General features: G+C 36.2%; 1 protein-coding gene across 1 annotated transcript in view; it reads right to left on the reverse strand.

Moving 5' to 3' along the window:
- The window catches only part of LOC145767602 (vacuolar protein sorting-associated protein 33A-like), a 212,535-nt gene that overhangs the window by 58,010 nt on the left and 140,615 nt on the right, over window positions 1-13,910 (reverse strand). The window contains exon 4 of the mRNA XM_082579455.1: window positions 7,144-7,318. Coding sequence (XP_082435581.1) covers window positions 7,144-7,318 — 175 coding nt within the window. The remainder of the gene's footprint in view (window positions 1-7,143; window positions 7,319-13,910) is intronic.

Below are 13,910 nucleotides of genomic sequence, written 5' to 3' on the forward strand. Positions count from 1 at the left end.
AGAATGAAACGGCTAACCAAATGTGTGGCCTACAACTTGGATTGAAAGGAAATTATCGGGTACCATAGCCTAGTTATCCCAACCAGCAGAAATTGCCATTTTTACATCGTTTTCACATCGCTAAACGTTGAAATCGTGTAGAAAAGGGAACTTTAGCTGACTAGGATACTGTCTGTTGAAACTGAGAAACATTCACAGATGCCCTTCGATTTGTTCCCAGAACCCAGTTAGCTTAACAGTTCAATTTTACATTGATTAAACGTCTGAATACATTGAATCACCCAGTTGGCTTATCGTTTTTCTTACATTGATTTCATGTCTGAATAGGTTGATTCTATGTAAATAAAAAAGAAATTCAAAAAGTGAAAAGTTTTCTGAAGCTTTTACTTTGAGAGTCTCGCATTGGTTGTGATGTCATAAATGACTCAGAAAAATAAATATTGCAGAAAACCGGCTCAGTGTGACCATGCATATTCAGAAAAAAGTAAATAACAATAGAGATATAATTAAATGTAATGAAATACAGACATACTACTTCTGTTCAAATAAACTTTGTTCAATCAATTTCACTTTCCAAAAGTTTTACAAAAGTTACAAGTGAAATAATTTTATGGCGATTTAAATGCAATTGTACTGTATTTTCACCAAAAAGGTAGTGATAAAAATTCAAAAATATTGTAGTCAAAAACAAATAAAGGAGAAAGATTATAGTTGCAACAATTTGTATAAAACATTAAAGCTACAGAAGTAAAGTAGTTTTGATGATACGAATTTTAGTACAAAAAATAAAAAGGTCTGGCAGCACGACTTCTAAAAATATACATATATTGATTTCCATTAAGGATATGCTAGGGGATCTCCTGACTAAGAAGCAGCGGGCCAGCGATTCTCCATCAAGTATCAATTAATCATTCTTTATTACAAAATACATGGAAAATCAGCAGAGCCCTATTGGCATATGCATTTCGCTCTAACTTTAGAGCATCTTTAGTGCCTAAAAAACTCTTGTTAAGTAGAGGTTTCTGATCGCTGGTCCTGCTTTTCCAGCTTCATTTTATTGTGAATTTATCGCTGCGCTATCTTATTGATTTGCACTTAACACTTCGGTCATGGACCCATTGATTTTGCTATGTTCTGTCACTTAGTTTTATTTTGACATGCTATCTTCACACAGTTTCATTTTGTACGTATTGCTTTAGCCATTCGACTCTCATCAACCTTGGTTTGTTTTTGCGCATTGTCATCATTATTTTGTCATAGTAGTTAGGTTCGTGTAGTTTAGTTTAAATATAATTTAAATTTGCCTATAAATATTTTACGCAGCCAGTTAATATTTACGCAGTATTCTACCAGTTAGTTTTGGCAGTTAGTCTTGGTCAGTATCTTAGGCTACTGCAGATTCATTTATTTATTTATTTAGTGACAGTTTTTAGGTTTTGCTTTCTTATGTTTGCTTTTTAGGCACTAAAGATGCTCTAAAGTTAGAGCGAAATGCATATGCCAATAGGGCTCTGCTGATTTTCCATGTATTTTGTAATAAAGAATGATTAATTGATACTTGATGGAGAATCGCTGGCCCGCTGCTTCTTAGTCAGGAGATCCCCTAGCATATCCTTAATGGAAATCAATATATGTATTGTCGATTTGAAAGGAGAGATCCCTGTCAAAAATGAATGCAGTGATTAAGATCTGGAAAAAGCAAACTACTTTGAAAGCAAAACTATTATTCTTAAAGCTATGCCTCAGGAAGAGAGTTCTTCTTAGGAGTTTTTACAGGAAGGGTATTGACAATGACCTTTTGCTTGTCCAACAAACGAGAGAAATTAGGCCTCAACTCGAAGATTTGTCACGCCAGATTAAATGTTTGGGAGACAAATTGCCTACCAACTATACTGTTGATGAGGGAAGAATTCAGTTCCAGAAACGAATCAATTCTTCCTACCATGACAAACTGCTTTGGTTAAAGAATAAACAGAAATCACGTAAACCCAACTGCTTTTCCAATGAGCAACCTACCACTTATATTTCGAAAAACAAAAAGGATAGAATTAGGTACAGAAGTCGGGTATCCTTTAAAAAGATAAAAAAACAACTTGAAATAGCGGAAAGCATGATATTAAATAAATCAAAAACAAAACTTACTGATTCAGACAAACTTCTGCTCATGAAAGGCCTCAATTTTGTCCCTACACCTCGGTGGTCCAAACAAGTGGAAACCAATGAATGGCATAACACACAAGAACACATCAGAAGGGTCGAGTGGGAATGTATCTTCAAGGATTCCACACAACCCCCACTACAGAAAATACCTAAGAAACTTAAAATCCCGAAATATTCTAGGCCAGATGTAGCGCTACTTGACGAGAAAACGATTGCTTACACAGAATCAATCAGATCAAAAATGAGGAACCTAGAAGAAGATGCAAGGTATCTATTCTCACGAATAACCTTAGCCTTGATCTCAAAAAAAGTTTAACGAAACTGAAGTCCTTGGTCAATAATCACGCTATTGTAATTTGCAAGTCGGACAAAGATGGTAAGATCGTTGTTCTTGATTTTGTGGATTACGATTCCATTATGCGCAGAGAACTTTCATCGAACTTTCAGCAAACCGACTTGAATAATCATAATAAAAGTGTCGAAAAATACCTAAAAAATGTTAGATCTCAATGTGATTCTTACCTCAAAACTCTCCATGATACAGGGGTAATAAATGAAGCACAACTCTATCATACTGCTGGACTTACATTTAAACATAATGCATATCAACGGGTTACTGGATCTTCAGCCAAATACTTCTCCAACCGTTCACCAGCCTATACTTATCCACTGTTTAAAACCCACAAACTACCTCCTGAAGTATTAAACACCATTTCAGCCTTTGATATTCCTGTTCGAACTTTACAATCTGCTGGAAATATTACCACTTCCAGAGTGACAGCCCTATTGGAATCCATTCTCAACCCCATTAGCATTGATTACTGCAAGAACATGGTTAATGAATACTGCAAAGATAGCCGGGACTATCTCATGAAATTGGTTAAATGGAAGGAAGGTTGGTTGAACGAAAATTGCTCCTCACCACCTGGTGAGCAACCTATTTTCTTTTTGGTTGCCGCTGACGTTGCTGCTCTTTACCCAAGCATCCCTAGACATTTAATCGTACAGTCATTGCGAGAAGCTGTAAAATTGCACTCCGGTTTCAACGAAGTTGGTTCAACGAAGTTGATTGAGTTAGTTATGTTTTGTTTGGACAACGTTGTCACTTAGTATCGCGAGACGTTTTTCAAACAGCAAAACGGTATTGTCACAGGTGACAACCATTCGGTTTCTATTGCCAACATTGCAGTCCACTATATTATTAAGTCCTTAGCCCAGCAACTGAAATATACTGTATTGTTTGTTAGGTTTATCGACGACATAATGTGGATTTCGGAAGGAGCCGAATATACACGCAATATCCAACAGACGCTCACAGAAGCGTTTACAAAATATGGCCTCTCGCTCAAATTTCGCTGCATTAATACAGCTTTGAAGGACCAAGAGGTTGAATTCCTAGATGTGCTTCATGTTACGGATCAATCTAACCTAATAGGATTTACCACGAGAGACTTCCAAAAGCCCACAGCAAAACACAGACCCTTCCTCCACGGCTCTTCTTTTCACCCCCCACATATTTTCCAGTCTATTGTTTTTAGTGAATGTGTACGTTTAAGACGTCTCAACGAGCTGGATGAAGATTTTTTCAACTCTTTATGAAGACTACAGAATAAATGTAATTTTTCTGGTTTTAAACAGGACATGGTAGAACGCATCACTACATTAGCAAAAAATTGGAAGGAATGGTTTGGCCCCAAGAATCATAAAACTACCAATAAACGCACAATTTGGGCTTCTTCATTTTCCACTACCATGAAACTTACTGCCAAAGAAAAAGCCCTACAACCGACAGCATGCATTGTTTATAAAAGACCTCTCACTCTTGGCAACACCCTGACCAACTACCGTTCCATTGCACTTTCGGACAATCTTGAAAAGACACTCGGCTGTTCTAAACCATGTGGACATTGTGCTTTGTGCGGTAATTTCCGGAACCATAATAAAAATATGGTTCCTTGGACCCGGGTAATACAATCTAGGGATAGTGTAATCAAACTTCGGCAAGACCTTAATTGTAGCGACTACGGGATATATGTTGCCTCCTGCAAACTCTGCTCGGAACAATATGTTGGCCAAACCTCCAATCGCTTTTCTACCAGGTGGTCCGGCCATAGGTCTGCATGGAACACTTTTGACACCAGTCCGGGGGGTGATAAGGCGGCATTACTCAAACATTACGCCTCCTGCCACTCTTTGTACATAAACACAAAACCATCTATTGCAGACTGTTTCACAGTAACATTTGTTGAAAAGCCACCCGTTGCAGATTTGGACATGTGCGAAGATAAATGGGCATCACTAATCAAATCTTCGATTAACATCAAGAGAATGATTTTGCCTCTTGTTAAGTAGAGGTTTCTGATCGCTGGTCCTGCTTTTCCAGCTTCATTTTATTGTGAATTTATCGCTGCGCTATCTTATTGATTTGCACTTAACACTTCGGTCATGGACCCATTGATTTTGCTATGTTCTGTCACTTAGTTTTATTTTGACATGCTATCTTCACACAGTTTCATTTTGTACGTATTGCTTTAGCCATTCGACTCTCATCAACCTTGGTTTGTTTTTGCGCATTGTCATCATTATTTTGTCATAGTAGTTAGGTTCGTGTAGTTTAGTTTAAATATAATTTAAATTTGCCTATAAATATTTTACGCAGCCAGTTAATATTTACGCAGTATTCTACCAGTTAGTTTTGGCAGTTAGTCTTGGTCAGTATCTTAGGCTACTGCAGATTCATTTATTTATTTATTTAGTGACAGTTTTTAGGTTTTGCTTTCTTATGTTTGCTTTTTAGGCACTAAAGATGCTCTAAAGTTAGAGCGAAATGCATATGCCAATAGGGCTCTGCTGATTTTCCATGTATTTTGTAATAAAGAATGATTCTAAAAATATAGTTAGGCTAAGTAGTAGGTAATTTGATGACAAAAATAACTAATATATTCTAAGTTTGCATACAGACAGTGATGTGGGATTCAAAGAACCCAATTAACCTAACAGTTCGTATTTACATTGATTCAATGTCTGAATATTGAATAATATTCAATCTTTGAATTTTTAAAAAATTGCTGAATAGGGAAGTTGCCGAAAAAGGCTCTCACCGAATAGGGAACTCGCCGAATCGGACTAGCCGAGTCGGACTCGCCGAATAGTAACAGACCCTGGTATGGTATTGGTTTTATTTTTAGACATCGAAAGATGATCATCTGTGGTGCAAATTTTCCATTGGCCATAGACTACTACTTTTGGGAATGCCAATACAATTGTTTCCAAACTATTTGATGGGCTGGATTCCGTAACATAGTCATCTCGACGGTTTTCAGTTTGATTTCTACATTTCTACATGATACAGCTACCGCAAAATGACTTCGGACCTTTCTAAATTTTCAAGAAAAACTAACATTTTGTATACAATGAAACCTTTCAATAAAAACAATCGACCATTCTTATTATTTTGTCATTATTAAAATCTTCTTCACATTTTTCACAATCTTTGCATTGTTAGTCATAATGCTTATTGTTAGTCGTGTGATCTGATGTAAAACGCACAACTACAAACTGGCATAAATTTTTCTGTACGCAAAAAGGTCCGAAGTCATTTTGCAGTAGCTGTATCTTCATCCATCAAAAATTCAATGGTCTCATCTTCTATCATGCTAACAATTACCATGCACCAAGTTACAAAGCAAAGAAGTTTAAAGCAGTAACATTGTGTAGCATTGCATACCATTGTTTTTGTTGGAATGGCCCGTTTCGGCTAGTTCCCTATTCAGGTACAGTCTTTCTCGGCTAGTTCCCTATTCGGCAAATTTTTGAAAATCCAACCATAATCCTTCTGTAATCCAACAAAATCCTTCTGTAAATCGAACAAACCAGCCGAAAAAGACTGCAGCCGAATCGGAGTAGCCGAATAGGACAAGCCGAATCGGACTAGCCGAATCGGACTAGCCGAATAGTAGCAGACCCTGTTTTTGCATATGCATTTCGTTAATGTTCAGCTGTAATTTATTTTCTGAGCTTTATTTTTATGCAGGAAACTTAGTCTGTTTTGAAAAACGGTAGTGTCAGTATTAGCTTACAGCAAATGTTTTTCTCTAACAGTGAGTGTTTTTTCTTATTTGCGCAGTTCAATTGTTTTCACGCTTGCAATTTAACAGGGATAGAAAGCACCAACAACGCTATGTATCCTACTAACTTTATTGTTTTTATCTTACAAAATAATGAGCTAATGTCTTGCCCTTTAATAGATGATGATAGCACAAAATTAAAACTTTGGGATGATGCCATCATGACTTTTATGACGTCGCCATAACGTCATCGTCAGAACTAAATCTGAGGTCTATTTCTGTCAGACTAGAGTCATTGAAAATTTCAGAAAATGTCTATAGGTTGCCTGAAATAAGCAAAAATGTATTTCACTACTAGCAACGCTAAGTGCTGATTCTTAATTTTCAAAGTTCCCACTTCTCAAAATCATACCAAACATCTAAAAGTTGATTTCCACTTGTGTGCTATCAGTAAGGCATTGCAAAATAGTTCCACCATGAGGATCGTGGCTTAACAGGTCAAGAATGGGTGATTTTGGTAAAAATAGAAATGTTTAGGCCTCTTGAGTCAGGGTATCCTATCATCTGAGAGCAAAATGATTATCATTTTCGCACTTCTCATGGTCAAAAGCATGGAAACAATGCGAGAAGCTAAAAAATTAAAAAAGTTTTGAATTTTGAACAGATCTAATGCATAAACCACACAAGACTGACGGTGCAAGTTTCTTCAAAAGAGGAAAATTGTAATGTGTGAATATATTATACCTATGTTAGTTAATTGCTGTATGAAAATTAAACAAAAATTAATGAAAATTTTACTTGAACAGAACATGAAGGTTCAAAATTTAAATGTCAATGATCCAGTTTGCATGGTCTCTCAAAGACAGTGTTGTGTTTTTCAGCATGCAATCAAATATTTTTCCTATCTTCCACTCACTGTTGCTTATTCCATAAAATTCGTCAATGAGACCTTCATAAGTGAGTTGGGTCACCAGAGGAGTGATCAGGTCGATGCTCCGGTCAATGATGACGAGATTATCAATCTGTGAGTGCTCTTCGTCAGTGTGGTCACCAATCTCCGACCACATCTTTTGCACCATGTTGCATATTTTCTGATACAGTAAGTAGCAATAAGTTCATGGCCTCAAACCAGTAGCAAATCAATGCTTAAAATTAAGAATGTGTAAACCTACATACAATTTTAATTAATATTACTATTCACATAAGCTATATCATAGATCCATCCACACGTTTATAAAATTGGAATAAAACAGTTCACCCGTAATTTGAAAACATGGTACTTTTTCTAGAGTCCATTTAACTGAGCTTTGCAAGATGTTGTGCGAATTATATGGTTCCTAAACTTGGGCACACAGACCACCAGTGGTATGAGACTGAACTTATGCTAAGAAATTTTTCATACAGGGACTTCAACAATTTTTGAGTTGTACATGACTATTGAGTGTGACTATACAGCAGGCCTCGAAATTCATGGAGGACACCGCGGACATGTCCGCCGTCACAGCATTTGATGTCAGCGGAAAGTACCCTCTAGATCGGTCATATTTGTCCGCCAGATATAACACAAGAACTAGCGATACAAATCGTCATTGCATAGCACGAACAATTGTTGCGAGAATACAATTTCACACGCATTCTAGCGCGCATCTAGAAAATGTGAATACCGTACTGTATCCCTTAGCTTCCATTCAAGCAGGAAAACTTTTGAATTTTATGTTGCTTCAACAATTGATGACATTGAATCATCGTAACAAAGGTGAATTCTTCGCTAAGAATCGATGGGAGTACCAGTACTTCTACACTAATCACGCGCAACTTAGTTCATGTCTTATGTCACAATGTCTGGCTTTGATCTCCGAGTAATATTGATAAGGAAAGGTTGGTTACAAAATTAGAAATACGAGTAGGCTATTACAGCAAGATGCAGCAAAATTTAAGTTTTAGTGTTACAGTAAGAAAAAGCCCAGGGAAAATTCACTTTCGCTCACATGACACGCAAAAATAAACCTAAAAAAAGCCTAGTGGTATATATGCACAGCAGAAAATAGTAGCGTTAGTGTAGAAGTTTTCCGACTTGTGCCCAGAGCATGGTGACGCAATAAGCCACACAACCTCGTCTGGTAGAAGTTAACCAGTTATGCGGCGTAAAGCAGCTACGGTACACGGCGCTTTGACTCTTCAAGCGTACGTCGTTGGTGTGATGAAAGCCTTTCAGAGTGACTTCTCTGAAATTTAAAGCCTTCTAAATCGTATAGCTATTAACTATACTTCTCAAATGGCGAAGAAATATCAAGATAAAGTGATTAAGCATGACGATCGACATTAAAACTGGTGTGTCCGCCGTGAGACTTAATTTGTCCGCCGAGATAGCTGCTCAGATCGGACACGTTTGTTCGCCGTCAACAAAAACGAATTTCGAGGCCTGATACAGGGTCATCAATAATATATAACGTTACAACTTTACGTTACAACTGGCCAAGAATATCATTTCGGTAGTTTTCTTGGTTCAATGTCATTCTTTGGTCCACAAAAATCAATGGACTCCTTCCTAATTCGTTGAGTCGCCTCTTGTCTCCGAGTGACTATCCGGGGTTCCACGTTACCAACTCTCAACTCTTGATCATTCTGACTGCTAAAATGATGCTGGACATCAAATTTCTTCTCATCGCTGAACACAAGGTTTGGCAGCGTGCCTCCTTCAATGCGTGAGAGCAGAATTTTGGCTCTGGAGAGACGTTTCTCAATGGTATTGGCATTTAGCAACTGTTTCTTCATGTGCTTGAATGGGCTCATCTTCAAATCCTTCTTGAGAACTGTGAAAATGGTTCCATAGGCCACGTTCGGCGTTTGCCTCTTTTGCCAGTTTTTGAATGGATCTCTTTGGGTTACTTAGCTGGTTCTTTCTGGTCACTTTTTCTCTGGTTGATTTTATCAATTTTGAAGTGTTGGGCTGTTGGCGCTTCGAGGGCGACCTTGGCCAAGTCAATTTTTGACATAATTCCGGGTTTCTTTGTGCTTTTTGAGAGTTTTCCAGACCAACATTCTGTTAATTTTATGTCCTTACAAATATCACTCCTTGATTTGCTCAAAGTGAAGAACTCTACAATGGCTATTTTTTATGCAAATTTTTATTTATGGCCTATAAAATTTAGGCCAAAAAATATATGAAAAATCCCACACTGCATTACTTATACAGTAATAAGGCGTTCCTACCAAGTGTACGATTTACTACACTGAGGAGACTGAAACAGTGACATCCTGTCTGCAGTTATGTAATGCTCTTGGTTCGCCAATTGTGCACTTTGTTTGCAGACATCTTGCTGTTGCATTGCGCAAAGCTCACTGTCCTGGTAGTTTGAGCACTCTGGCAAGATGGGTGAAAGTTCCCAAATGTGGTTCCTTGCGAACCACAAATGGAAATATCCCACGCTGCATTACTTATAGCATAGTAATAAGGATTTCCTGAAACAGTGAAGTCCTGTCTGCAGTTATATAATCAAGAAATATTTAATTTATTAATTATTGTGTGTTAGAAATATTTCAGTTTTCTTTTATTGACTATTTGTAAGAAAATTTTGCTTATATGGACATATAAGAGAATTTTCCTATATGTCCAGAGCTCAAAGGCATCAATACGTTTCTCTATTTTTCGTGACACTAGCCAAGTTTCAGAATTGTATAAAAGGGTTGACCAGATATAGCATTTTAATATCCTTTGATGAATTGATAAATTTTGATTGATTAAAACATTTTTCATTTTTCCGAATAGTATGTAAAAGTAGCAAAGTCGATGTCTCCTCGTCGAAGTAAAAAGATGTACAAAAGTTACGATTGCTTGGGAGCAAAACCATGCTTTGCAAAGCAGTGCCTACAAGTCAGTAATAAGATTGGGACTGTAATGCTGACCTATGCTGAAATGAACTAAGTAACTGAAGTTACATTTGACACCGCAATTTTTCAACAAAAAATTACATGGTTATATTTCCTTGAAAAGGCAACTTGTTGGCAATTAGGGAATCTAATGTGAACGTTTAAAAATATTAAAAGTGGCAAATGACGCTTCAGAATGTAAATAAAACTGTCGACATTTGCGCCTAAAATAAGCTATCTGCTGTTGAACAATTCACTTAAGGAAACACCTCTAATGAAATCCCAATATTCGCTGATGGCTGAGAAGCTTGCCCCAGATAAGCTAACTATTGTGGGAACCCCCACATACCATATATTTCTGAAAAGGGCATGAAAAGACACATCTGAATATGCAAGTCTCATGAAATAAAAGTTTAATTTGATGCAATGAGCTTCCTTCAAACACAGACAATATTTCAATAATTATTTTTTGACATGCTAATAGAAAACACTGTTTCTCACTACCAGCACCATATAGCAACAAGAAATGTTATGAAATGCTAGATCTACCTTATATGCAAATACCTATGAGAGCTTTTTTCTCTAAAATGTCACTTTCCTAATAAAAAACAAATTTTTTGAAAGTTACTTGTGTGCGAAAATATTTATACACATTTTTTTCAATAAAATGGTCAAGAAATAAAATTTTTAAAAAAGCTCTCATAGGTTGATGCAATACCATTGTACCAGCATGCATTCCAATTTTTAGCCAATTCGGACAAGAAATAAACAAATGAGTTTGTTTAAATTAACATTTACTGCAAAAAAATGTCATTTTGAGTAAAACGCGTTTAAAGTTATGGTTTGCAAATACAAAGCAAATCGTGCATTTTCAGCTAGGCTATTGTTACTGTCACTACTGGCTTTGAAATGCTAGGATACAGGAAATTCGTAACTGCTGAAGCAGGACCGAAACAACAGCTACAAATACCACAAATATAATATAAAACCAGAAAGGGCTTTTCTGTTGCTACTATTAGTATATTTTCAGCATATCATATCATCGTTCTGGCATATTTTGGACTTTTGGGTCGCGTGGTAGCTCCACTAGTTCTAAAATTTAACAGGGAATGAATTGGAATTGTGAAGAAACTGCCATATATTCAGAATCCTGATGAAATTCTCTATATTTTCAGTCCAAAATATACTTTTTTTCAAAAATTTTTTTTTTCATTAGAGGTGTCCCCTTAATTACTTTCCATGAGCAAACAATAAAAATCAGTTACGTTTGACAATCAATAACATTACGCTTATAAAGTGCAGTAGGTTACACAAACTTGTTGGCGAAACAATGTGTAAAATGTTAAAAAGTGACATGTTTTTGAAGGATAATTATGAGTATAGTCAAACTGGCAAATGCGCGGTCGAACAGTTTTTACGATAATGCGCGGTCCATCAAATTAGAGTATCAAAACAAATATTAACCGGCGATGCAATACGATAATATCAAACCTCCATCTTTACACTCTGACTACAAAAAATAATTATGCCTATATCAAGTCAAACGTAGGAGTAATCAAGCATTGATTTCAAACACCTATTTTTTGCGCAAAATCAACTTTACTACCGGTTTTGCGAACTTTGATCTTCCGCTTTGCAAGGCAACGTGACAAAGTTACTTTGCGCTTTAGTCCAACGCAGAGTGGTTTAACTTTAACCTGAATGAAAAAATTTCTACTTTCTGGCTTTTTTTCCTAATTAAAATCATTAATCAGCGCATTCGAAAAGGTTTTCGAAAATTTCGTTATTGCGCAGTGACTAGAGTTGTAAATGCAAAAAAAAAGAACCGTGTTTTTTCAAAAAAAAACGTGTTTTTTTCAAAAAAAACTTGGGCGAAAAAAAACAGGCGTTTTTTGGGTTTTTTTCATATTTTTTTGGAAAAGTTGCCATTTTTTACAATTTGCAGCTTAGTTTCATTATAGTGCTCTTGAAAAACATTAAACTAGTAAAATTGGTTTTATTGGTGTGCTGAAATTCCTAAGTGTGTGTGCTGAAATTCCTAAGTGTGTGTGCTTGGCAGCAGCATATGTTTTTTGCATAGCCCTATAGCCTACGTTGTTTCACTTCTTTTTCATTCTCAGGCATGTTTGTGGCAGTAGACCTGACAAACATTGAATTAATGCAATTTGATACATGACATAATGTAGATGAGTTAATTTCTTTTTCCTTTTATGGAAGTGGCCTTTATGGAAGGTAGCCTACGATGTTAGTATACCGGTAGGCCTACTGGTTATTCTTGTACACACTCAATGGGTTGACGAAATTTTGGCAAAAACAAGATGGCAGTATTCAGAACACACATTACCTTGTTTGTGGTAATTCACTAATGCAAGCTATTGCCAATAGCTTGTTTAAACATGTTTTTAAACTGATAGCTTAACAACGATGAATATGCTTTATAAATGTTGAAACAGAAGTATTCTTTTCGTGTGTTGTAAGGTCTTAGACTTAGACACTTTGTCATTGATGCTTCCTGCAGATCATTTGTGTTTGATCATAATGCAAGAGATCTTATCACTGATATTTTTAGCTATCAAAAGTAAGTGCATTTGTCAGAAAAGGTTTAGGTTAATGTTCGTTTCAAATGCCCACCACCCATGTTAACTATTGCTAGTAACTACCAACCATGAATGAAGAAAAATTCCCTTTAAAGTGGAGTTTTTCAACACTGCTCAGTGTTCACATAGAGAATAAATGCTTCATAATACTTTTCCTGACAAGAATAAAGTTTTACCCATATTAGGCTACCGCAATGCAGGATAAAGATACAAAACAAACATCAAAGATGAAAACTTATTTTATTTGGGAACTACACTGGAGTAAAAAGAAGTGAGAATTGACCTCTTGACGTTACGCACCAATAAAACCATGATGTGTAACTTTAATTTTTATTTTATTATTGGGTAGAGGAAAGATTGATGAAAAGTTTGGCAAAACAGAAAAGTGCTAAAGTCTCAAAGTCCTGAAAACTACAGTAGTTCAATTTGGATGGATAAGTGCAACCATACTTCTTTTAAAAATGTCTATGACAGCACAATGGTGTGATTAAAGAAAAACAAACATGACTATGACATCACAAAGGAGTATTGAACCTCTTCAGGGAAAATAAAAAACATCAAAATGTTTCCATCTTTCACTATGTCACGATTTCTTTCTATCACTTACCAGGAAAAAGACTTGGAAAGGTTCAATGACGTAGTTTAATGGGTCAAACCGAAAAGCAGTCAATTAAATGTCGAAAAGTTCCACTAGTGAAATGATAATCTAACTTCTTGAAGGACTTTAACGAACGGCTTCTCAAACAACTCTAATTTCGAACACAATTTATATCAGCACCAATTCTCATCTACTTGTATTCGATTACTTCAACTCTCAATCAACAATAATTTCTGTACCAACTACCAATCCACAACTCATAACACAACTCTCATAATAATCAACTCAATAATAATCATCATAATGCAAACTACACCACTATTTATAGAAAGTTGTTTCGGTGTAGTAACTTCGAGAAGGTTACGTAAGGTTACATCATAAAGAACCATTGTTCTATCAAGCAGCATTTAAATGTAAACAACAGAAGTCTCTAGATTGTCACGTAGGGAAAATGATTCTAGAAAACACACGTTACATAATACAGATTTCGTAATCAGAGGTCCATTCGTAAACAACCTTGTGACATCATGACAAACGATATTGGCAATTGTGAAAACAACAGAATGTTCCAGATGCAGAATGATCTAGAACTACGTTACATAACAACGACTTCACAAT

This window comes from Aplidium turbinatum, chromosome 3 (genome assembly GCF_918807975.1).
Source record: "Aplidium turbinatum chromosome 3, kaAplTurb1.1, whole genome shotgun sequence".
Taxonomy (NCBI): Eukaryota; Metazoa; Chordata; class Ascidiacea; order Aplousobranchia; family Polyclinidae; genus Aplidium; species Aplidium turbinatum.